This window comes from Rattus norvegicus, chromosome 19 (genome assembly GCF_021556685.1).
Source record: "Rattus norvegicus strain SHRSP/BbbUtx chromosome 19, alternate assembly SHRSP_T2T, whole genome shotgun sequence".
Classification (NCBI taxonomy): domain Eukaryota; kingdom Metazoa; phylum Chordata; class Mammalia; order Rodentia; family Muridae; genus Rattus; species Rattus norvegicus.
Window position 1 is genome coordinate 64768688 of NC_141552.1, and position 20750 is coordinate 64789437.

Here is a 20750-nt window from a genome sequence, read left to right on the forward strand (position 1 = left end):
GCTGTCTAACCTGAGCCCCTGAAGCTGCCTGGGCTCAGTTCCTCAGGCCTACAACTTATCTGTAGGAACTGCCTTCCAAAGCCGGAGAGCTCCAATGTCCAAGCTACCCTATATGGGGTAACCACAGGCTGGGGGACATTTAGATGCCCACCTGATTATCACAGAGAAACACTATGTGACTCAGCCCTTTGTAAAGAAACGCCAACAGATTTGATCCAGGCACCAGCCAAACCTCAAAGAGGAAATCTGATCACTACCAACCATGATTTAAGTTTGCGAACTAAACGTAGGAAATCGTTATTGTGGGATGGCAGCAAGACTGTCCTATAAGATTGTGAAGCTCACAGTAATAGTTGAATACCCCTGGGAAAACGACACGAAAGACCTTTCTGCCAATCACCACTAAGCCAGAGCCCCAGGACACCAAACACTGTGACATTTGTTTTACTTTGTCCTTTATTTCTGTGAGATAGCCTCACTCTGTAGTAGACCAGGGCAGCCCCAGACACTTACATCCAGCTCTCTGCTTTTTACTGGTGCTTTCTTTACTCTCAAAAAAGTGTAATTTGTGCTAGGGATGTAGCTCAGTTAGAGGAGCCTGGCATATCCAAGGCCCAGGATTCAATTCCCAGCAGGGCACAAACCAAGCGATGTAGCTATCCCAGCACTTGGAAGACAAAGGCAAAAGGATCAGAAGTTCAAAGTCATCCTGAGCTGCATGCACATGGAGTCAGGGGCCAGCCTGGGCTAAAGAGTGAATTCCAAGCTAGCCTGGGCCACAGTATAAGATGTCTCAAAAATAAAAAGAAGCTAGGCTGAAACAGGAAAGTAGCCATCCCTAACTCAGCAAAAGCTGTAAGGGTAAAAATAACTGCCCATGCAGCCATCCCCCAAGCCTGGGGCAGCCAGACTGGGGGGTTGGGGTCCTGACCAATGGTGGTGGCTGTAGGGACTGGGAGTGGGTTCTGAGGCACACCACGCAGCGAGCAGGGCTGGATCAGAGCAGCATTTAGCAGCATGTGGGTCAGCTGGAGCATATCTAGACGAGAGGGCAGCACGCAGGCGGCCTGATGAATGCTCCCGGGTCTGCCCACCGCAGCGTTGCCTGGGTGACGTCATCTCGCGTGTTCTGAAGTTCTGAGCATGAGCAGCTGCCCCTCAGTAACACTGACTCTCAGACTGGGCCGAGCGTGGTCAAGCCCAGGCGAAGGCTACAACCAGAGCTCCCCATCCACCTTCAGAGACCCCAGGTCTGCTCCAGAGACCAGCGGGCTGGGACTGCTTTCCTCCTGCACCATCTGACTGATGCAGTTCCGCACCGTGCTCCCATCACAAGCAGTCTCTTCGTTCACGTCACTGAAGAGCAGTGACTCAGTCTGATTCTTCCACAGCCTAACCGCGTCAGAACTGAGAGCTGCCGGTCTGTGCTGCGCTACTGGAAGGCACTGAGCCACTGTGGGTTTTTCCTTCTTACCCACCGTCAGTGAAAAAGCGGAGTCATTCTGACCCCACCGCTCCTCCTGTCCACAGAGGGCGAAGAACAACCAATCCCACATCCTGGCACTGTTGTGCAACCTGCCCACAAATCATCAAAACAAGATGCCCTTAGCTTAGCTCCCGTACCAGACCCTGGACAGCAGCTAGGTGGTCCCCTCTCCCGCTTCCAGAAAAGCTAACAAGCGCTCGCTGTCGTTCTGAGTCAAGCTCAGCCAAGAGGGCTGAAGGTAGCACGCCAACCTGGTTTGGGTTTTTGTTTTTGCACGGAGCTAGGGATGGAACCCTGAGCCATCCCAGCCCCGTGCACAGTGCTCCTTAAGGAATGTATTTAGCACTGCAGGTTGGTGGTTTCTCTCGCTGTAGTGAAGTGGTATAAGTAATTCTCTTTGAGCAGCGCCTACCCCACAAATGGCAGCACAGCAAGGGACAAACCCCGAGAGGGTGTGTGCATGAGCGGAGAGCAGGCAAACTACAAACCTGCAGTGTGGCGGGCCCACAGGAAATTCAACTTAGACTCACCCTGGCCCAGCACTCTGCAGCCAGGCTCAGGCCCGGGGAACTGACAGCAGGATCTCCAGAGATGCCATGTTCCTTGTGTATATGCCCCTCACAGCAGCAGAACACTGAGGATCTGGATCTGTGAGAGGTCGGTAAATCCTGGCACAGACATGCAGAGAAATTTCTCTGACCTACACTACGTGGACAGTCTTTGAGGACCTGACACCGTGTAAACCGATGGGCTACAAACACCATGAGATTCTGCTTCTGAACCCTGGAGCATCACTTTCATAGACACGAGCAAAATGAGGGGGGGCTGCGGGGGCAACACTGAACACTCCCCCCCCACTGCCTGTGGTTTGCATTTGCTCCGCCCAGGGAGTGGCACTATTAGGAGGTGTGGCCTTGTTGGGGTGGGCGTGACCTTGTTGGGGTGGGTGTGGCCTTTGGGGTGGGTGTGTCTCTGTGGGCCTAGGCTTTAAGACCCTCCTCCTAGCTGCCTGGAAACCAGTATTCTGCTAGCAGCCTTCAGATGAAGATGTAGAACTCTCAGCTCCTCCTCAACCATACCTTCCCAGATGCTACCATGTTTCCGACAAAAGGCAACACAGCAAGAGACAAACCCTGGGAGGGTGTGTGCATGAGCTCTGGACTGAACCTCTGAACCTGTAAGCCAGTCCCCCATTAAATGTCCTTATAAGAGTTGCCTTGGTCATGGTGTCTGCTCACAGCAGTTAAACCCTAAGACACTGCCTCAGTTTGCAGGGACAGTTCTGGGGAGGACAAGCTGACAAATGTACTTCAAGGATGGGCCTGCCATCCCGGAACTGAGCGCAGACACCCAAGGGAAACTGGACTTAGAGATGAACATGTGTGGGTTTCTGGAGGCATGGCCTTACAATCAGCAGACTGGCCTCAAACCTCCGTCCCCTTAGCGTTCTGATCTCAAGAAGGTGCCTCCATGCCCAAGCTGTTACGTATATTTTTACTCCAATAAATAAAAAGCAAAGCAAAATAAAACCTGTCAGTTCACTTCAAATACTACAGAAAGTTTAAATGGTTAAAAAAAAATAGGGCTGGAGAGATGGCTCAGTGGTTAGGAGCACTGACTGCTCTTCCAGAGGTCCTGAGTTCAAATCCCAGCAACCACATGGTGGCTCACAACCATCGATAATGGGCTCCGATGCCCTCTTCTGGTGTGTGTTGGAAGACAGCTGCAATGTACTCATATAAATAAAATAAATAAATCTTTAAAAAAAGAAAAAGAAAAATTAAAAAAAAACAAAAACAAAAAGGCCAGGCAGTGGTGGCGCACACCTTTAATCCCAGTACTGTGGAGGCAGAGGCAGTCAGAGCTCTGTGAGTTCAAGGCCAGCCTGGTCTACAGAGCTAGGTCCAGGACAGCCAGGAATACACAAAAGAGAAGGCAGGCCAGGCCAGGTGTGATGGTGAACACCTTTGATCCCAGCCCTTGGGACAGAGACCAGAGAACAGAGCTCTATGAGCTTGAGGCCGGGGACAACCAGAAACACATGGCTGAGCCCTATTGGGGGGTGGGGGTAGGGACAGGAAAGAAAAGAGTTGCTAGGCAGGGAGCCAGTGGGTGGGAGAGCACCCTCACAGAAGCAGGGGTGGGGGGAAGGGATAGCGGGTTTCTGGAGGGGAAACTGGGAAAGGGGATAGCATTTGAAATGTAAATAAAAATATCCAATTTAAAAAAAAAAAGAAAAGAAAAGAGAGATGCTAGCACTGCTGTAATCCTAGTATGTTGGCTCTGAGGCAGGAGGATAACCTACAGATCCGAGGTCAACATACGGCTACATAGTGACTTAAGCAAGCCTGGGTTCGCCTACAAGAAAAAAGGGAGATACATCAAAGGGGGCTAGAGGTGTTAAGGGGGAAAAAGATTCCTCATATTTTAACAGGTGTGGCTGCTCACACCTTGGATTCCAGTACTCGGAAGACAGGGGCAAGTGACCCCTGTGAGTTCCAGGCCAGCCTGGTCTACAGAGCGAGTTCCAGGCCAGCCAGGACTACAGGCAATTCACTGGGTTCCACCCGTCACGGTTCTATCGCAGGGCTGTAGCCTCGGGTCACAGACTTCCACCCAGTAAGGCCAGCCTGCAACACAGCTGCTGGCTGCAGATGGCCCCATCTTGCAGCCACTGGGGACTTAGTGTCACTGTCCCCAAATGTCTCTCTCCCTTGATGTGTGTCCCAGAGGAAGTCCCACACAGACAGCAGAGTTGGCCCTGGGCACAGACAAGGGGCCAGCAAGTGAAACTGGACACCCACAAGGGCCTCAGGGGCAGATTCGTAGTCTAGTCACAGGACCAGGCCATGAGCTTGGTGATGACAGATGAACTCTGGACACTCAGGTCACCCCTCCACCCATGCACACGTGGTTTCAGATTCAGGCACAGACGCCTGTCTGTCCAGGCGGGCCCTGGACTCAGCCACTGCGGTGTGGTGACTGCAGGAAACACCTGTCTGCCCAACCCCCCTTTTTAGATTCATTTATTTTAATGTGTACAGTGTCTTGCCTGCATGTAGATCTGTGCACCATGACTGTGCCTGATGAGACCACACATTGGATCCCCTGAGACAGGAGCCGCTGAAGGTGGTGAGGCACCACGCGGGCACTGAGAATCAAGCCTGGGTTCTCAGCAAGAGCGAGCACTGCTCTTAGCTGTTAGGCCAGCTCTTGTTTCTTTTTTAAAACGTTTATTCATCTGCTTTTATGTCATGTTTACCAGTGTTTTGTTTGCTTGCATGTATGTGCATCATAAGCATGCAGTACAATGTGGGGGCCAGAAGAGGACACTGATCCCCTGGAACCGGGGTTACAGTTGGTTGTGCAGACCATGTGACAACAAGGAATTGAACCCAGAGCCTCTGGAAGAGCAGGCAGTTCTCTAACCACTGCGCCATCTCCCCATCCTGGACACTCAATCTCAGACACACCAGCTGAGATGCACGCATGATCGATATGGCGCCTCAAGCAGCCGGCAAGCAATCTTCAACTCCAGGAGTGTCTCTGGAAGCCCGTTCTACCCTCTAGTGAGTACTACTGGTAATCCCCAAGACACCGGCACAGCAGGGGCAGAGCCCCCATTCATCTGCAGTCTGAATCTGAGAGGAGGCTGCCCTGGACCCTTCAGAGGTTTGGGACATGGGACATTCCCGAACACCGGTGCCAGGCTCATGAGTCCCGGCCAGCCCTTCCCTCATCACTGGGGACAGCTGGGCAGCTGTCAGAAGACAGTGACTCACAGTGGCCCAGGCGTCTCTGAAGGGGGTGTGGGGGGAGTGTGAGCTTCAGGAGGCGACAGTCTCCTCTGCATAGCTGTTTACTCTTTGCCCAGAAGGAAGACACACCCAGTTCTTCCAATACCCTGTGGCCGGCTCAGACAGCCAATCGCCCAGGTCCACCCATTCACTGTGGCAAAGCCAGCCTTCCCTTATGCCTACAGAGGCAGACTCACACCCAGCCTGTTCTCCTACGGTGAAGCAGCCCTAAAAAGACCCCAGCGCACGGTCCTCCTGCCTCTGCAGCCAAGTGAAAGGCCACACAGGTTGTGTATGGAAGTTAACTTTTAAATGCCTCAACTGGGCTGTGATGGTTACCCCTGTCATCCCAGTTCAAATGGGGAGGTTCAAATCCAGCCTGGACGACCAAATGAGACCTGTCTCGAAAAATACAAAACAGGTTTAAATCTGACGTACACACAAGCACTGTGGAGGTCAAGGCCAACTAGGGCCACAAACCAAGAATTTGTCTCAAAAAAACAAAAAATAAATAAATAAATAAATAAAAAATCAAAAGCAATCAGTCAGGAAGAACTGGGAACCAAGCCCAAAGCCCGATGGGAGAGAACTCACCTACCAGGTACAAGGTCCGGGTTTGATCCTTAAGCGCCACCCACCAACAAAAACTTGAAGCTGGCCTGGTGGCTCACATCTGTAATCTCAACACCAAGGAAACTGAGGCAGGAGAATCTGTCCAAGTTCGAGGACACCCTAGACTACAGACTTCGTGGGATCATGCCTCACAAGAAACCAACTGAAAATGAAAACAGGAAAAAAAAAAAAAAAACCAACTCTGTGGGCTGGAGAGATGGCTCAGTGGTTAAGAGCACTGGCTGCTCTTCCAGAGGTCCTGAGTTCAATTCCCAGCAACCACACGGTGGGTGACTCACAGCGCTCATTCTGACAGTGAAGTTGGGAAGGGCAGGGGCATTTGCCTCTCTTCAGAGCGTGAGGGGCTCAACAAGCAAACCCATAGTAGACTCCCCAGTCACATGACCTAGAGGAGCTACGGGTGTCACACACCACCCTAGAGGAACTACGGGTGCCACACACCACCCTAGAGGAAGTACAGAACTACCGGTGTCACTGCAGTCAGGGGACAGCCTGCAGGACTCCCGCTGGGTGAGAGCCAGGGAGTGAACTCATCAGGTTTGTGCTATATTGACAGAGCCATCTTACCAGCCCCTCTATGAACAAGCAGTTTGATCTAGAATCAGAACCTGAGATGTCTAAACTCCATAGCCCTGCACTGGCTTTAAGGAAGCACACTCAGAGAACCAGATATGGATGTCTCCTGAGAGGTTCTGCCAGAGCCCAACCGATACAGATGAGGGTTCTTGCAGCTCACCATTGGACTGAACAAGAGGACCCCAATGGAGGAAAAGACTGAAGGAGCTGAAGGGGTTTGCAACCCCATAGGAAGAACAACAATATCAACCAACCAGACCTCACCAGAGCTCCCAGGGACTAAACCACCAACCAATGAGTACACATGGAGGGACCCATGACTCCAGCCACATCTGTGGCAGAGGATGGCATTGTCCAGCAACAATAGGAGGGAAAGCTCTTGGTCCTGTGAAGGCTCGTTTCCCCGATGTAGGGTAATGCCAGGGCAATGAAGTTAGAGAGGGTGGGAGTGGGAGCATCCTCATAGAAATAGGGGGAGGTTGGAGGGGGTATGGGAGAGGGGGGAAAGAGGATAACATTTGAAATGTAAATACATAAAATAACCAAGAAAAATAAAATTATAAAAAAAAAAAGGAAAAAAAGGAAGCACACTCACTCAGCCAGGAGGCACTGGAGCTGACCAGCAGCCAGTAGTAGCTCTGGGCGCAGCATTAACCAGTGTCCGGTCAGGCAAGGGCAGGTACCTGAGGCTCCTGCCCTCGCTGCTCTGGAGGGTAGGATATATTTACAGCCCTTCCTTCCCACAGGACACAAATATAGTTGGCTTTTGGCCAAGGGAGTGATGCATCCAAAAAGAAAAAAGAAAAAGTTTATGCCCAGGTGACTGGGTGCTAGGTCTGTCCCTCTCCTCTGGAGAGAGAATTACCACCTATGGCACAAGCCCCAGAGACAGGTCAGAATCACAGGCAGTCTTTGACCTGCCCAGAGAAAGTCTTCCATCACTGCTCAGCTGCCCCAAGTCCCTCGACATCCTGACCAGCAGAGCAGGGGGACCAAGGCAGCGACCGTCCATCCGCTCATGTCACTATTGGGACGCAGGTTCTGAGACTCTATCGGTAGTTTAACCGCTGATGACACCATCCCAGGGTCCTAGTGACTTCCCAGTCTGAGACCACGCTACCGGGTAGAAAGAACGGGTTTGCTACACCCAGGCTCCTTTCCCTATGAGATAAGAGCTAACCCTGAACTCATTCTATAGCCGGAGCCAGCCTTGAATTTTTAATCCCTCTGCCTCAGCTTCCTGAAAGCTGTATTAGAAACCTGGCCTCCAAGGCCCGCTTACAAACTTAATAAAGTAAAGCTGTCCACACCTTGATGGTCAGTCCTGGCCCAAGTCTCAGCAAGAATAAATCCCAGCGATAAACTCATAAGCACTTAAAGCAGCCTCACCTACTCCCCTAGGACACACCACAAACGGAGCCAACCCAACATCACAGCCCTGCCAGGAAACCGCAGACCGGCTCGAGGGGAGGGGCTGCGTGCTGTTTTTCACATAAATCTTGGAGTCCAAGAAAGAAGATGCGGGGGGGGGGGGGGCTCAGAGAAATACGAGTGAGATTGTCTCACACGCAGCAATTCCTCAGGAAGTCAGGCACAAGGAGGCTGCCCCAGTGAGACCCACAAACCCCAGACCCCCAGTCAAGCTGCACCTGGCCCAATTAGAGTTCACACTTCCTGATTAGCCAGGTGGCCCGGCATGGCTGTGACCCAGTGTGAGGGTGGTCAAAACAGGAGAATGAAGAGTTCAAAGCCAGCCTCCTCAACATTGGGAGATCTTGTCTCACCAAGGGCTGCCAGGAACCCAGTCAGCACAGTCAGAGCCATGCTCAGCGTCTTAGGGTGCCCGAGAGAGACCAAGCGAGCACAAACTTCTAAGGCCAGTAACTACCACAAGAGTTCAAAAACAGGGGCTGGAGAGATGGCTCAGCGGTTAAGAGCACTGACTGCTCTTCCAGAGGTCCGGAGTTCAATTCCCAGCAACCACATGGTGGCTCACAACCATCTGTGATGAGATCTGGTGCCCTCTTCTGGCCTGCAGTCACATATGCAGGCAGAATGCTGTATAGAAAATAAATAAATCTTAAAAAAAAAAAAAAAAAAAGAGAGTTCAAAAAAAGGGGTTGGGGCGGTAGAGCACTTGCCTAGCAAGCTCAAGGCCCTGGGTTTGGTCCTCAGCTCCGAAAAAAAGAAAAGAAAAAAAAAAGAGTTCAAAAACAAGTGAGAACAAAAGAAATATCAAATGGAAATTCTTCCAGATTACCTGAATAAAAACCACAGACCAAAGGGAAGAATGCTGAGTGAGGGCTAAAGAGATTGCTCAGCAGTTAAGAGCATGAACTGATCTCTTCGGGGACCGAGTTTGGTTCCCAGCATCCTCGGGGTGGTCCACATGGGGGTGGTTCACAACCATTTGCAACTCTAGTTCTAGAGGATCTTATCCCTTCTTCTGGAGCCAGTAGGTACCTGCAATCACATGTGCGGGCATGCACGCACACACACACACACACACACACACACACACACACACACACACATGCACACATAAAAATAATAATAAATCTTTTCTATGCTAGGTGTGGCGGCTCACACCTATAACACCAATATTTGGCAGACTTGGTTCTTGAGCCTTTAATTTCTCAAAATTGGAATTCTGGTGGTGTTGGCGAGATGATTTACTCTGTACTCATGGCTCTGGAGTCCCACCAAACTGTGCAGATCTGTAGCAGTGGAAGTGGGGGCTAGAAGAGACCCCTTCAAGCTTCCCTCACCACTTTCTACACTGGCAAGGGGACTCTATACATTTCTGTTCACAACTCTGAGTGTGTCCCAAGCTCCAGTTCCGCTAGCATAGCCAGAGCACCCCTTTGAAATCTCTAGTTTCACAAAAGTCTGTGATCCTGGCCTTAGCAATGACCTACCCCGACCTCCCACAATTCCCCCAAGATCAGCACAAGCTCAGCCAGGCAATGGAGAGCACTTCTGGAGTGTCACAAGTGCACACACGAAGCATCGGGTGAACACCAGCCAGCTTGGCAGGTAAAAGAAAGCCCTTGTTGCACAGGCCAACAACCTGGGCTCCATCACCTGAACCCATAGAGGAGATTGAGTGAGCCTTTTACAGGGGATATCAAAGACCACTGGAAAACACAGATATTTACCTTACAATTCATAACAGTAGCAAAGTTACAGTTATGAAGTAGCAACAAAATAATTAATTGTATGGTTGGGATCAGCACAACATGTATTAAAGGGTTGTAGCATTAGGAAGTTTGAGGATCACTGCCATAGAAGAAGCAGATGTCTTCTAACCTCCACAGACATGCATGCCCCCCCCCCCCCCCCGCACGCACACATATACACACACACAAGTCACACAGGTCACAGGGCAGTGCTCAGGGAGAAACTGAAACAAACTTCACCTATCCTGTGCGACTAAAGGTTACTTACTACTGAGAATCCTCACAAGAGAAAGTAAGACAAAAGACAAACAGGGCATAACATGGGCCAACAGATATGCCAAACAGCCATGTTCAGGACTGAGGGCTTTGCAAGCTTCTCCTTATAAAAGCCGGGACCCAAGTCGCCCCTCAGGAGGGGCATTGCCATCAAACGCTCCCACTCAGATTTGGGGTAAAATTACCCCAACTTCCCACATTGGCTAAGTGGAGACAAGCCAGATCTCTGATGTCAACCGTGAAATTACACAAGAACCCTGCTGCGGGGAGGACCTGGGAAACCCCACACAGCCTGCCATCCCACAATCCCACTTTGGGAAGTGCAGGACCACGAAGATCAACCACCTGAGATTTTCCAGAAGACGGACGTAAAACCCCTGGATTTCTACAAAATGCACAAAGCAGTCTCCGGTGTACTGTGGCGAGAAGACAGAAAATGCCGAAGTCCACAGTCCGGTCACTAGTCTGTGTGGCATGCAGACAGTGGAATCCCTGAAGTTCCCTTCACCAGCAAGGCTCCAGGACACACACACACACACCAACAAAACACTCAGGCTGAGTACCGTGCTGCGTGTACATGGACTTCCAAATGGGACTGTGACCGCTTTGCGTCCTCATTCTTGCTGCACCGGGAGGGTGGGCTGTAAGTTTGTGGGGTTTGTGGGGTTTGGGGGTGGGGTGGGGGGCTGGGATTTTTAAAGACAGGGTCTCTCACTCTGCAGCCCAAGCCTTTCGACTGGTTTTCTAAGACAGGGTCTCACGCTGCAGCCCAGGCCTGCTGGCTGTCTGGTTTTCTTACTCTGCAGCAGGCCTGGTTTGGAACTCGCACCATGCTCCTGCCTCGGCCGAGTGCCGGCGACATGGGATGCCCCCGCTCACCCTCGCGGCAGCGCCTTCTCCAGATGGTGTCGGTGTGCAGGATGCGACGGAACCTGCTGCAGACCTGCGCCAGGCTGGGCAGGTCGGTGCCGGGCAGCGACGCGAAGATCTCCACTAGCAGCTCGGGAGGCAGCTCCAGCAGGGAGCAACGCGCCGGCCCCGCCTCGATGCGCTCCTCCTCGGGGTCCGTGTCCGCCTCACTGTCCGCCGCCGCAGTCTCGGCCGGGCCGCGGCGCTGCTGGCGGCGGCGGCACCCACGCGCGGGGCCCACGCCGCAGAGCCGAGCACACACCGCCATGCCCGTCACTACCGCGGACGCGCGCACGCGAGCGAGCGCGCACGCACAGCGCTCTGCGCAGGCGGCGAGGCGGCCGCAGTCCGGCTGCAGGAGCCTCAAGCTCCACCCCAAAGCGTAACCACGCCCTCCGACTCCCCCTAGACCCCCACACCCACAAAGATTCCGCCCCAAGAGGAAAGTAGGCCCCGCCCCTAGACGCGCCCACACCCTTCAAGCCCCACCCAGATTCTTCGCACCGCCTCCCACATTAGCCCCGCCCTATGTGTGGGCGCGCCCTCTCTTAGGGCCACGCCCTTGCATGGCGCTGCAGCCTATTTCCAGGCTCCGCCCCTAGAACGTTGGACCGGAAATCTAGGTGTCCAGCTGCTCCCTAAAAGAGGGTTGATGAGTTCGGGTCCGGAAAGCCACGCCGCTAGCATGACCACACCCCTCCCACAAGTCCCACCTCTGACCCCGTTTGCTGCGAATGAAGTTTTGCCCTAAGCAAAAAGTAATGCAGGATGCCCCGTGTGAGGATCGAACTCACGACCTTCAGATTATGAGACTGACGCGCTACCTACTGCGCTAACGAGGCTCCTTAGCAACCACCCCGCGCCAGGGCCTTTGCACAGGTGGTGGCCCCGCCACGAACAAAATCTGGCAAGGGAAACCACAAACCAAAGCTACTGTTGCCTAGCAACACTACATCTAAACTAACTTGCCACGGTTGCTGCCTTGGTTGCAAAGGAAAGGTCTGGTGTTCAGTGAGGTGGGAGTTCTGGTGTCCCCAACCTGCTCTCCAGCTCACGTTTCCGGAGCAACACAAGGCATCTAGAAACTTCCCTCTCAGGAAAGGAGTAGTCTGGTATATTCTCCGCAGCTCTGCGCTTCATGACCCTATATAACAATATCTTTTATTATGATTATGATTATGATTATTCAAATTAGCCGTTTGAGTGCCGGTCTCTAATCTCAACTTGGGGCTGGGGGATCGAAGCAGGGGGATCAGAATTGCAAGGTCACTCTTGGCTACTTAGTGACTTCGTGACCAACCTGGGCTACATGAGACCCTGTGTCCCCTAGAAATCCACTCAGTAAATTCTCCCAACAGGCAAGCAGATATTACCTAATTCATTCGTTGATTGATCAACAATAACATTAAGCAAAGGCTCCACGGTGGCCTGAAATTCTAGACCTTAGGAAGATGAGTCAGGAAGATGGGGACTTTCAGGACAGCCTGAGCTACGCGGCAAGATTTCAAGTTTTTTTTTTTTAAAAAAAGGCTTAAATTACACGATAATATTACCATCCTATAAAAGTGTAGCAGAGCATACGCTGCCTCTTTTTCCCGTGTGTTAAGACGCTGGGGGAGGGTAAGCTCCTTGTGGGCATGCGGCTGTGTCCCTGGGCTGCTGTGCGCTCCAAGCTGAACCCCTCTGGTATGGGCTGTGTGTGTGTGTGTGTGTGTGTGTGTGTGTGTGTGTGTGTGTGTGTGTGTGTGTGTGTGTGTGTGTGTCTGCTGACGCTGGTCCTTTGCCTGGCAACGTAAACAAAATGCCGGCGAGTTCCTGCTGGAAGGTATCCCCGACCCCCTTGACCTCACTGACTCCTCCTGCCCAGGTCACATTCCTCACATTCTAGCCCTAGCTTCTGCCTCACCTCCATTCTAGTCCATCTCCTCACTGGCTTCCAGGGCGTGGGGAGGGAGTAGGGGTGTCCCCTGGAGTACACAGTTCCCAATCTATGGGGACTCCGCACCTTTCTCCCCAGCATCATAATCATGACCGCCCCTTCTATGCAGAGTCCCATGTTGTCCCTCAGAGGACACACTATTCCAGGGCAAAGGTTATGGTTTATTATTAACACCGTTCGGATGTGGCAAGCAGCACGCGGGGGTGGGGCGGGGTGTGTTTACTCTCCGAGTCTGTGAAATAAAAACAAACAAGGCGTCACGCGGAAGAACGAGGAACTTGAAGCTGAGAGGGAACGCAAGGGACTGGCGGCTGCATCAGCAGCAACCTCGACAGCTGCGGGCTAGGCTGGGCACTACTGCGCATGTTTCCATTCCAGAGAGTGACACTCGCTCTGTTTACATCTTGGTCTATCGCAAATCAAAAACAAAGCCGGCCGTGACCGCATGCTCCTGCAATCTCAGCCGCGGGGATGAAAGGCGGTTAACGCTACACTTAAAGGAGAGGCTTAACTCAGTTTGAAAGACCAAAAAGCAAAACTGTATAAGCCCCCAGCTTGCCCAGGCTCTGTATCCCAGCAGCTCACTTCCCTTAAATCCCCAGACACCGAACACTATTCTTTTTGTTTGGCTGGCCTGTTTGGGTTTTGTGTCAGGGTTTCTGTGGAGCTCCGGGCTGCCTTGGAACTTACTGTGTAGACCAGGCTGACCTGCAAGTCAGAGATCCACCTGCCTCTGACTCCAGAGTGCTGGGATCAAAGGCATGTGCCCCCACTGCCGGGGAAAGAGTATTCTTAAATTGTCTGCTCTTATAAAACATTCCTTTCCAGCAAGATAGTTGGTCATAGCCGGGTGTTGTGGCGCACGCCTTCAATCCCAGCACTCGGGAGGAAGAGGCAGGTGGATCTCTATGAGTTTGAAAATCTGGTCTACACAGTGAGTTACAGGACAGTCAGGGCTCTACACAGGGGGGGAAAAAAACCCTGCCTCAGAAAAATAACAAACAAGGGGGAGGGGGAGGTGATCAGAAAATATCCAATAAAAAAGAAAAAGAAAAAAACAAAAGACGCAAACAACAACAATGAAAACATAGTTGGTCATAATACTTAACAGCTGCTTCTGTTTTTGTAATCAAACTGGCTTACTCTGCTCAAAAGGAAGACTGCAAGACATATATGTTAGATTTACACCCTGTGTACACAAATACATGTAACTTATGGTGTTTGCCTCTATAAGCCTCAGGTTCAGACCCCAATCGGTCCAGATGCCAGAAATAAAAAGCCTCCTCCCATAATTTATTCATGGTTGTGGCTAATCTCTGAGTGACTCCAAACCAAACCAAAAACTTTGGCAACCAATTCCCTGGGATACAGGTCACAGCCTGCCTCAAAAAAGAACAAATCTGCCTGCCCATTGCCAAAATGTTGGGGAGGAAAGGGTTTATTCCGTTTGTACTTCCAGATCATAGTTCCTTATTGGAGGAAGTCAGGACAGGAACTCAAACGGGGTAGGATCCTGCAGGCAAGAGCTGACACAGAGGCCATGGAGAATGATGCTTTGGGCTTGATTTTTTTTTTTTTTTTTTTTTTATAGAATTCAGGACCAGTCATCTAAGGAATGGCATCACCCACTATGGGCTCTGTCCTCCCTCGATGATACTGAGAAAATGCCTTTACAGTTTGATGTCATGGAAACATTTTCTCAACTGAGGTTCTGTCCTCTCTGATGACTCTAGCTTGTATAAAGGTGACACACACAACCGGCCATTACACCCTGTTTTAAAAAGGAGGAGGAAGAGGAGGAAGAAGAGGAAGAGGAGGAGGAGGAGGAGGAAGAGAGAAAAAAAGGAGGAAAAATTACAAGGAAGAAAGAAGAATATATGCATATATAAAGAAGTAAAGTTACGGGGTTGGGGATTTAGCTCAGTGGTAGAGTTCTTGCCTAGGAAGCACAAGGCCCTGGGTTCGGTCCCCAGCTCCGAAAAAAAGAACCAAAAAAAAAAAAAAAAAAAGAAGTGAAGTTACCTAGGAGAAAAACACAGGAGGTAGAATGTCCTGGAAAGAGGAGGCAGGTAATTGCTAAGTACTAACTTAGCAAAATAAGCCGGTAGCAGACAATGGCATACACCAAATTTAGGGCAGCAAAGACCTGCCAGGAAGCAGGGACTGAGCAGGGAGAGAGGCTGGCTCAGGCCAGACGCAGAAGCCAGGAGCAGAAGATGAATCAGGAGACAGAGCCAGGACCTCGGAGGATGACGCAATCCTGAAAGTGGTGTTTTGGGAAGCCGACTCAGGCTTCCAGAGCAGCGTGGGATGCAGTTGAGTATGCACAAACACACTCCGATTAGGCCTAGCATTTGACACACAAAATGAAAACTAAATAGTACATAAAATGTATACATCTCTAGTGCCTGGATACCTCTACATAAAACCAAGTTTTCTCCAAACCTTCAGATAAAAATTGGGGTATTTGAAAGAAATGGTGGCACTCTGCACAGGGCTATTGGAAATGGAAATTAGATGCTATGGGAGTCAGTCTCTGAGTCCCTCAAAAATCTAAAAGCAGAACTATCTGTATGTAGCTACGACACTCCAGGATGCAGACCTGAGGACTCCTGAGTCCACAGGACACAGGGATAGATACTCACACACCACACCGAGTCCGGAACACCTCTGTTCACAACAGCCCCAAGAGGGAAACTGAGAAACAGGTGCAAAAAATGTGCGTGTACACAACGGAATTCTACTTAGCTATAACGAGTAATGGAATTACGGTGTCTGTGGGAAAATGATGGAACTGGAGGAAATTCTATTATGTGACGTAAGCCAGATTCAGAAAGATGAATACCACATATTTTCTCTCACATGTGGACCCTAGGTTTAAGTAGTGTGTGTGTGTGTGTGTGTGTGTGTGTGTGTGTGTGTGTAAGCAGAGAGGGACGCCTGAAAAAGAGACACCGAAAAGGAAAGGAGAGGGAAAAGGGAAAAGTAAGGGAAGTGCGAGCATGGGAAAAGTAGAACGCCGGCATGCAGGGTTGTGTACCAATGGGTCCTGGCTAGGGAGGAGAAGAGTAATGTAGACTCTTGGCACAGACTGTAGGGGGAAGCCAGGAGACCCCACCGGTGGCCACAGGTCCCCTCCAGATTGGTGCGTTGTTCTTACGATACTTTTTCAGCCTTGCACTCCTGCTAAAAGCAGAAAAATTACACGGAAGAGTTAACCAAGCTTACAACAGTGAGGTGTTAGTGACAGGAAATGGGAAAATAGGACTGTATTTTTCAGTGGGTTTCCTCTAAAGCTATCCAGAGCAGTATCAAGTAGTATTGTGTGTGTGTGGTAGCTGCAATCCCAACACTTGGAAGATGGGGACTGATGAATCAGGAGTTCACCCTTGGCTACACTGGAAGTTGAGCCTAGGGTGCTTAAAACCCAGGCTCAAAAACCAAGTAAGTGTTGATTTTGGATAATCGTGGTGGCTGAGGTAGCAGGAGAGAGGCGAGTTCGAGACCAACGTGATCTACAGTATGAGACCTTTGGAATAAAGAAAAACATAGTGAAAAGAAGCGTCTATTTGCCCACTTGTGTCAGATGCACAAGTGGAGTGGCACGAAGTGCGGGAAAGGCCCTGCACAAGGCTCCGGGATGGAATGAAGGTGCAGCCATCTTGCTAGCCTGAGGGGCCCCGCAGGGTGTATGGACCGGACAACGCCGAAGCCCCGACCCAGTGGCCCCGAGGCCGCCGTCCCCACGGGACAAGACGTCCCGCTCCCCACGACATCTTGAGCAATTCTTGTTTACTTGTTCTGAAGAGCAGGTGACGCGGAGATTGCCTGCACAGCTAGCCAATAGTTTCCAAGACAACAAAGCCGACTGTCTGTTTCTTCCAATCAAAAAGAGGCAGGGGCGGGGCGAGTCGTGCGCAGGCCCCCGCAGCCCTGAGCACGTTTGGGGGCCTACGTTCTCCATGTTGAGTGTGGCGCTCCGCTCTGCGCTGTGGCCGGAAGTGCCCGCCCGACTTCCGGCGTCCTGGCTTCCGGCTCTCGGCGTTCCGGAATGCCCAGGTTCCAGCCCGGGCTCTTTCCTGGGAATGAGCGTCGGATTTTAGGAGTCATCGTACGAACTAGCACTGGGGTGGGAACTTTTAAAGTGCCACTGCCTGGGCTCAAGAATGAGCAGTTTGGTTGATGTGCTTGTTTTTACTTGTTATTTACTTTTTAGACACAGGCGCATTATGTAGACCAGGATGGCAAGGAACTCAAAGAAACCCTCCAGCGTCTGCATCCAGAGTGCTTAGATGAACAGTGTGCCCACCACGCCCAGTCAGTAGCTAAATTTAAAAGCACCAGAAATTCTCTGAATAAACAGAATAAGTCTGTAGAAACGCTGCGTTCTCGCATTTCTACTACTGTAGATGAACTATCTAGGGGTGGGAGTGGGAATAATATCACTTACTAAAAAGAAGTTATACTATGGGGCTGAAGCGATGTCTTAGGGGTTATGATTGCCCAGAGGAGCTCGGTTCTGTTCCCAGAACCCCCATGGCAGCTCGTAGTCTGTAACTCCAGTTCCAGAGGACCCAATGTTCGCTTCTGTGGGCACTACACACATGGTGTACAGAAATGCATCCAGCAGAACCTCACAAACCATATTCATAAAACTGCATGTATCATTAAAAACCATGCATCTTTCATTCGGGTTTTGGTTGGGGATGGAGCTCGGGGTCTTTTGGAAACTGGGCAGGCACTCCACTACTGAGGGTGTTGGGACTGTTGATAAGACAGAGAAGCCTGGGATTCTGGGGTTGCCAGGTGAAGGCAAGTCTCCTCCTTCCCTTTCCCTACTTCCACAAAGCATGTCCACAAACACTGCCTTTCCTGCCTTTTGTACAATTCGACAACACAAAAAGCCCATTTATTTATTTATTTATTTATTTATTTATTTATTTATTTATTTATTTATTTATTTTTCCTTTCTTCTTTTTCCTTCCTTTTTCTTTCTTTCCTTTATACTTTTTTCCTTCCTTTCTTTTTCTTTCTCTTCCTCTCTTCTCCTTTCCTCTCTCTCTCTCTCTCTCTCTCTCTCTCTCTCTCTCTCTCTCTCTCTCTCTCTCTCTCTCTCTCTCTCTCTCTCTTTTGGTTTGTCCAGACAAGGTTTCTCTGGGTTGCCCTGACTGTCCTGGAACTTACTCTGTAGACCAGGACCAGGCTGGACTTGAATTCAGAAACCATGTGCCTCCGAAGTGCTGGAATTAAAGTCAAATGTGAGACGAAACAAACAAAACAAACCAGAATCCTTGCACAGTAGCAGTTGCTAAGACTGTGAGCAGGCTCATCAGACCACCTGGAACAGCAAGTTGCTCCTTTGACTGTTGTTATAGACTAAAGCTACAACTTGAAAGGCTACACCTTTCTCTTGTTCCTTTTTAGGGCTCAAATCCTGAGTCTTTTTTTTTTTTTTTTTTTTTGGTTCTTTTTTTCCGGAGCTGGGGACCGAACCCAGGGCCTTGCCCTTCCTAGGCAAGCGCTCTACCACTGAGCTAAATCCCCAACCCAAATCCTGAGTCTTGCACAGACCAGGACCCCGCCATACCACTTGGCTACGTTCCCCGGGGGCCCTGAAGATTTTAATTGGCTTTAGTTTTTGTTCTGAGGTCAGGCAACAGTTCATCCCACACATCAGGACCGGGCTTTCCTGAGCCAGGTGCAGGAGGTGCGTACAGGACAGGAGAAAGGCATCAAAACCAAGCAAACATGACACTAGGCCAGCAGTGCTACACAGGACATTTCAAAGTCACTTTCCTTCCCAAGTGGGGACAGACATTAGAAAACCAACTGACAGGCATCAGACTATCTTGGAAACTGTTAAAGGTAAAAGAACCTTCTGTGCTAGCCGGAGCAGCCTGCTGAGTGACGTGGCTCTATACACCCTACTTTTGTCTGCCTGTCTGTCTGCCTGCCTGTCTGTCTGTCTGTCTGTCTGTCTGTCTGTCTGGGGTGGTGTTTTGTTTGAGACCTGTTACATAGGGTAAAACCCTGGCTATCCTGGAATTTACTATTTAGACTGGATCTGCCTGCTTCTGCATCCCAGGTGCTGGATTAAGGGTGTGGGCCACTACACCCAGCTTCTCCCAGTTTTCATTTATGCATGGACCATACATTTGAGAGTATCCATTCTTGGGGTTGGGGATTTGGGTCAGTGGTAGAGCGCGCTTGCCTAGCAACTGCAAGGCCCTGGGTTCGGTCCCCAGCTCCGAAAAAAAAAGAAAAAAAGAAAACGAAAAAAAAGAGAGTATCCATTCTTTTATCTTTTGAGATAAGGTTACAGTGGGTGTGGTGGCTTGGAGTTTTCATTCCAGCACTCTAGAGCCAGAGCAGGTCTACAGAGAGATCCAGGACAGTCCCAAAGAGAGACCCTATCTCAAAAGAAGGAATTATCATGTAGCTGAGGGTGACCTTGGACTTTTGTTGCCTTTTTTTTTTTAAGATTTTTATTTCATGTTTGAGTGTTTGCCTGTATGTGTACATATGTACTATGTGGGTGCCTGAAGGCCAGAAGAGGGTGTCAGATCCCTGGGAGCTAGAGTTCCAGTGGGTTCTGAGAACCAAATCCAGGTCCTCAACTAGAGCAGCCAGTGTTCTTAACCACTGGACCATCCCACCAGCACTTCCCCCCCCTCCCCCCACGACTCACTCCTCCCCTGCTTGAGACAGGTTCTTACAATGTAGGAATGTGCTGTACAGAACAGGCTGCCTCAGACTCAGACCAGACTGCCTCTCCCTTCTGGGCACTGAGATTAAAAGCCTAGGCACCGTGTCCCATTTGGCCTTGGACTTTTGATACTCCTGCTTCAGCCTCCAGTGTGCTAGGCTGACAGCCCTCGTGCGCCACCAGATCTGGCTTCCATTTTGACTTTTAGCCTGGTCTCTCGCCCCTCAGGCCAGAGGCTTCATACAAAACAATAGTCCTCAGGTCAATAAGAAAGCAAAGCAAGCAGGCCCTCTGTGGTTCCCTTCAGTAATATGTTTTGAACGTTTCCTGCTCACATAGGTGTATAAGGAGATAGATCTCTTGGACAAACATCATGTGAAGAATGTTGTTTCCAGTTAAAGGAGGAAGTCTGGGCTGTAGGGACAGTACAGTGTCAGTAAAAACACAAGGCTGGCTCAAATGTGCCATCACAGTGGGGGTGGGGGTGGCTGTTCCATACTGTCGGTTGGCTTGAACTTTAGACCTGTCACCTGCTCTTACAAACGGAAGGTGGGAGGCAGCATGGCCTCACAGGCAGCTTGGGTCTCAGAGAAAGTGTGAAAGGGTGGCTGATGGGACCTTGGTCTTGGCCTTGTCTGATGAGACTGAAACCTGTCCTAGGCTGTAATCAGCTAAGGCTGATGGAGTCGGGGGGCCTGCAGGAGTCAAAGTAGGGACATGCCTGTGGTAAAGCCACCCAGGGGTCAGCTGAGGTAGAAGGATCTGTCTGTGAAGGGACAGCTGAGATAAAGGTCTCCGGACAGAACTGTCCTCTGGGACTTTCCAAGGTGGATCCTGGATGGATCAGGCCTCTGCTGGAGTTCCTGGACAAAGTCTGATTGCCCACCCACCAAAAAATGTATGAGAGGTGGTGGGAAGTTAATGAGAATACATATGGGCTAGCACCCTGGGAAGTCTAGGTGAGCCTTGTCCCTCAGACTCCACAATCAGCAGCTCAGATACACTAAAGGGCTTTTATGGGGAGAGTGACAGGCTAGACACTTAAGTAGGACCCGTCATTGAACTTGCCCTCCGGGTCTGTAGTTCCTCAGACCTTGCTTCTCTTAGGGATACATACTCGTGATAGTGGCTGCACAAGACTCACAAGGAAGGCGCTGCAAGTTCAGATCCAACCATAAGTTTCCAGACGTCTTAGAGTCCATAAACGTAAGGATTTGGCAGACGAGAATCAAGTCAGTTTTTTGCTTTT

At 50.6% G+C, this 20750-nt stretch overlaps 1 protein-coding gene and 1 non-coding gene across 4 annotated transcripts in view; both read right to left on the reverse strand.

Moving 5' to 3' along the window:
- The window catches only part of Fbxo31 (F-box protein 31), a 31241-nt gene extending 20067 nt beyond the window's left edge, over positions 1-11174 (reverse strand). For 2 of the 3 annotated variants that reach the window (NM_001044259.3, NM_001414926.1), the window contains exon 1: positions 10827-11174. In NM_001044259.3, the coding sequence (NP_001037724.2) occupies positions 10827-11124 (298 nt within the window). In that variant the 5' untranslated portion in view covers positions 11125-11174. The remainder of the gene's footprint in view (positions 1-10826) is intronic. The other variant, XM_087595046.1, reaches the window with a different exon arrangement.
- A 451-nt stretch (positions 11175-11625) lies between these two features.
- Trnam-cau13 (transfer RNA methionine (anticodon CAU) 13) lies at positions 11626-11698 on the reverse strand. The gene has a single exon. It is a non-coding gene; the product is annotated as a tRNA-Met (tRNA).
- Positions 11699-20750: the final 9052 nt, after the last annotated feature.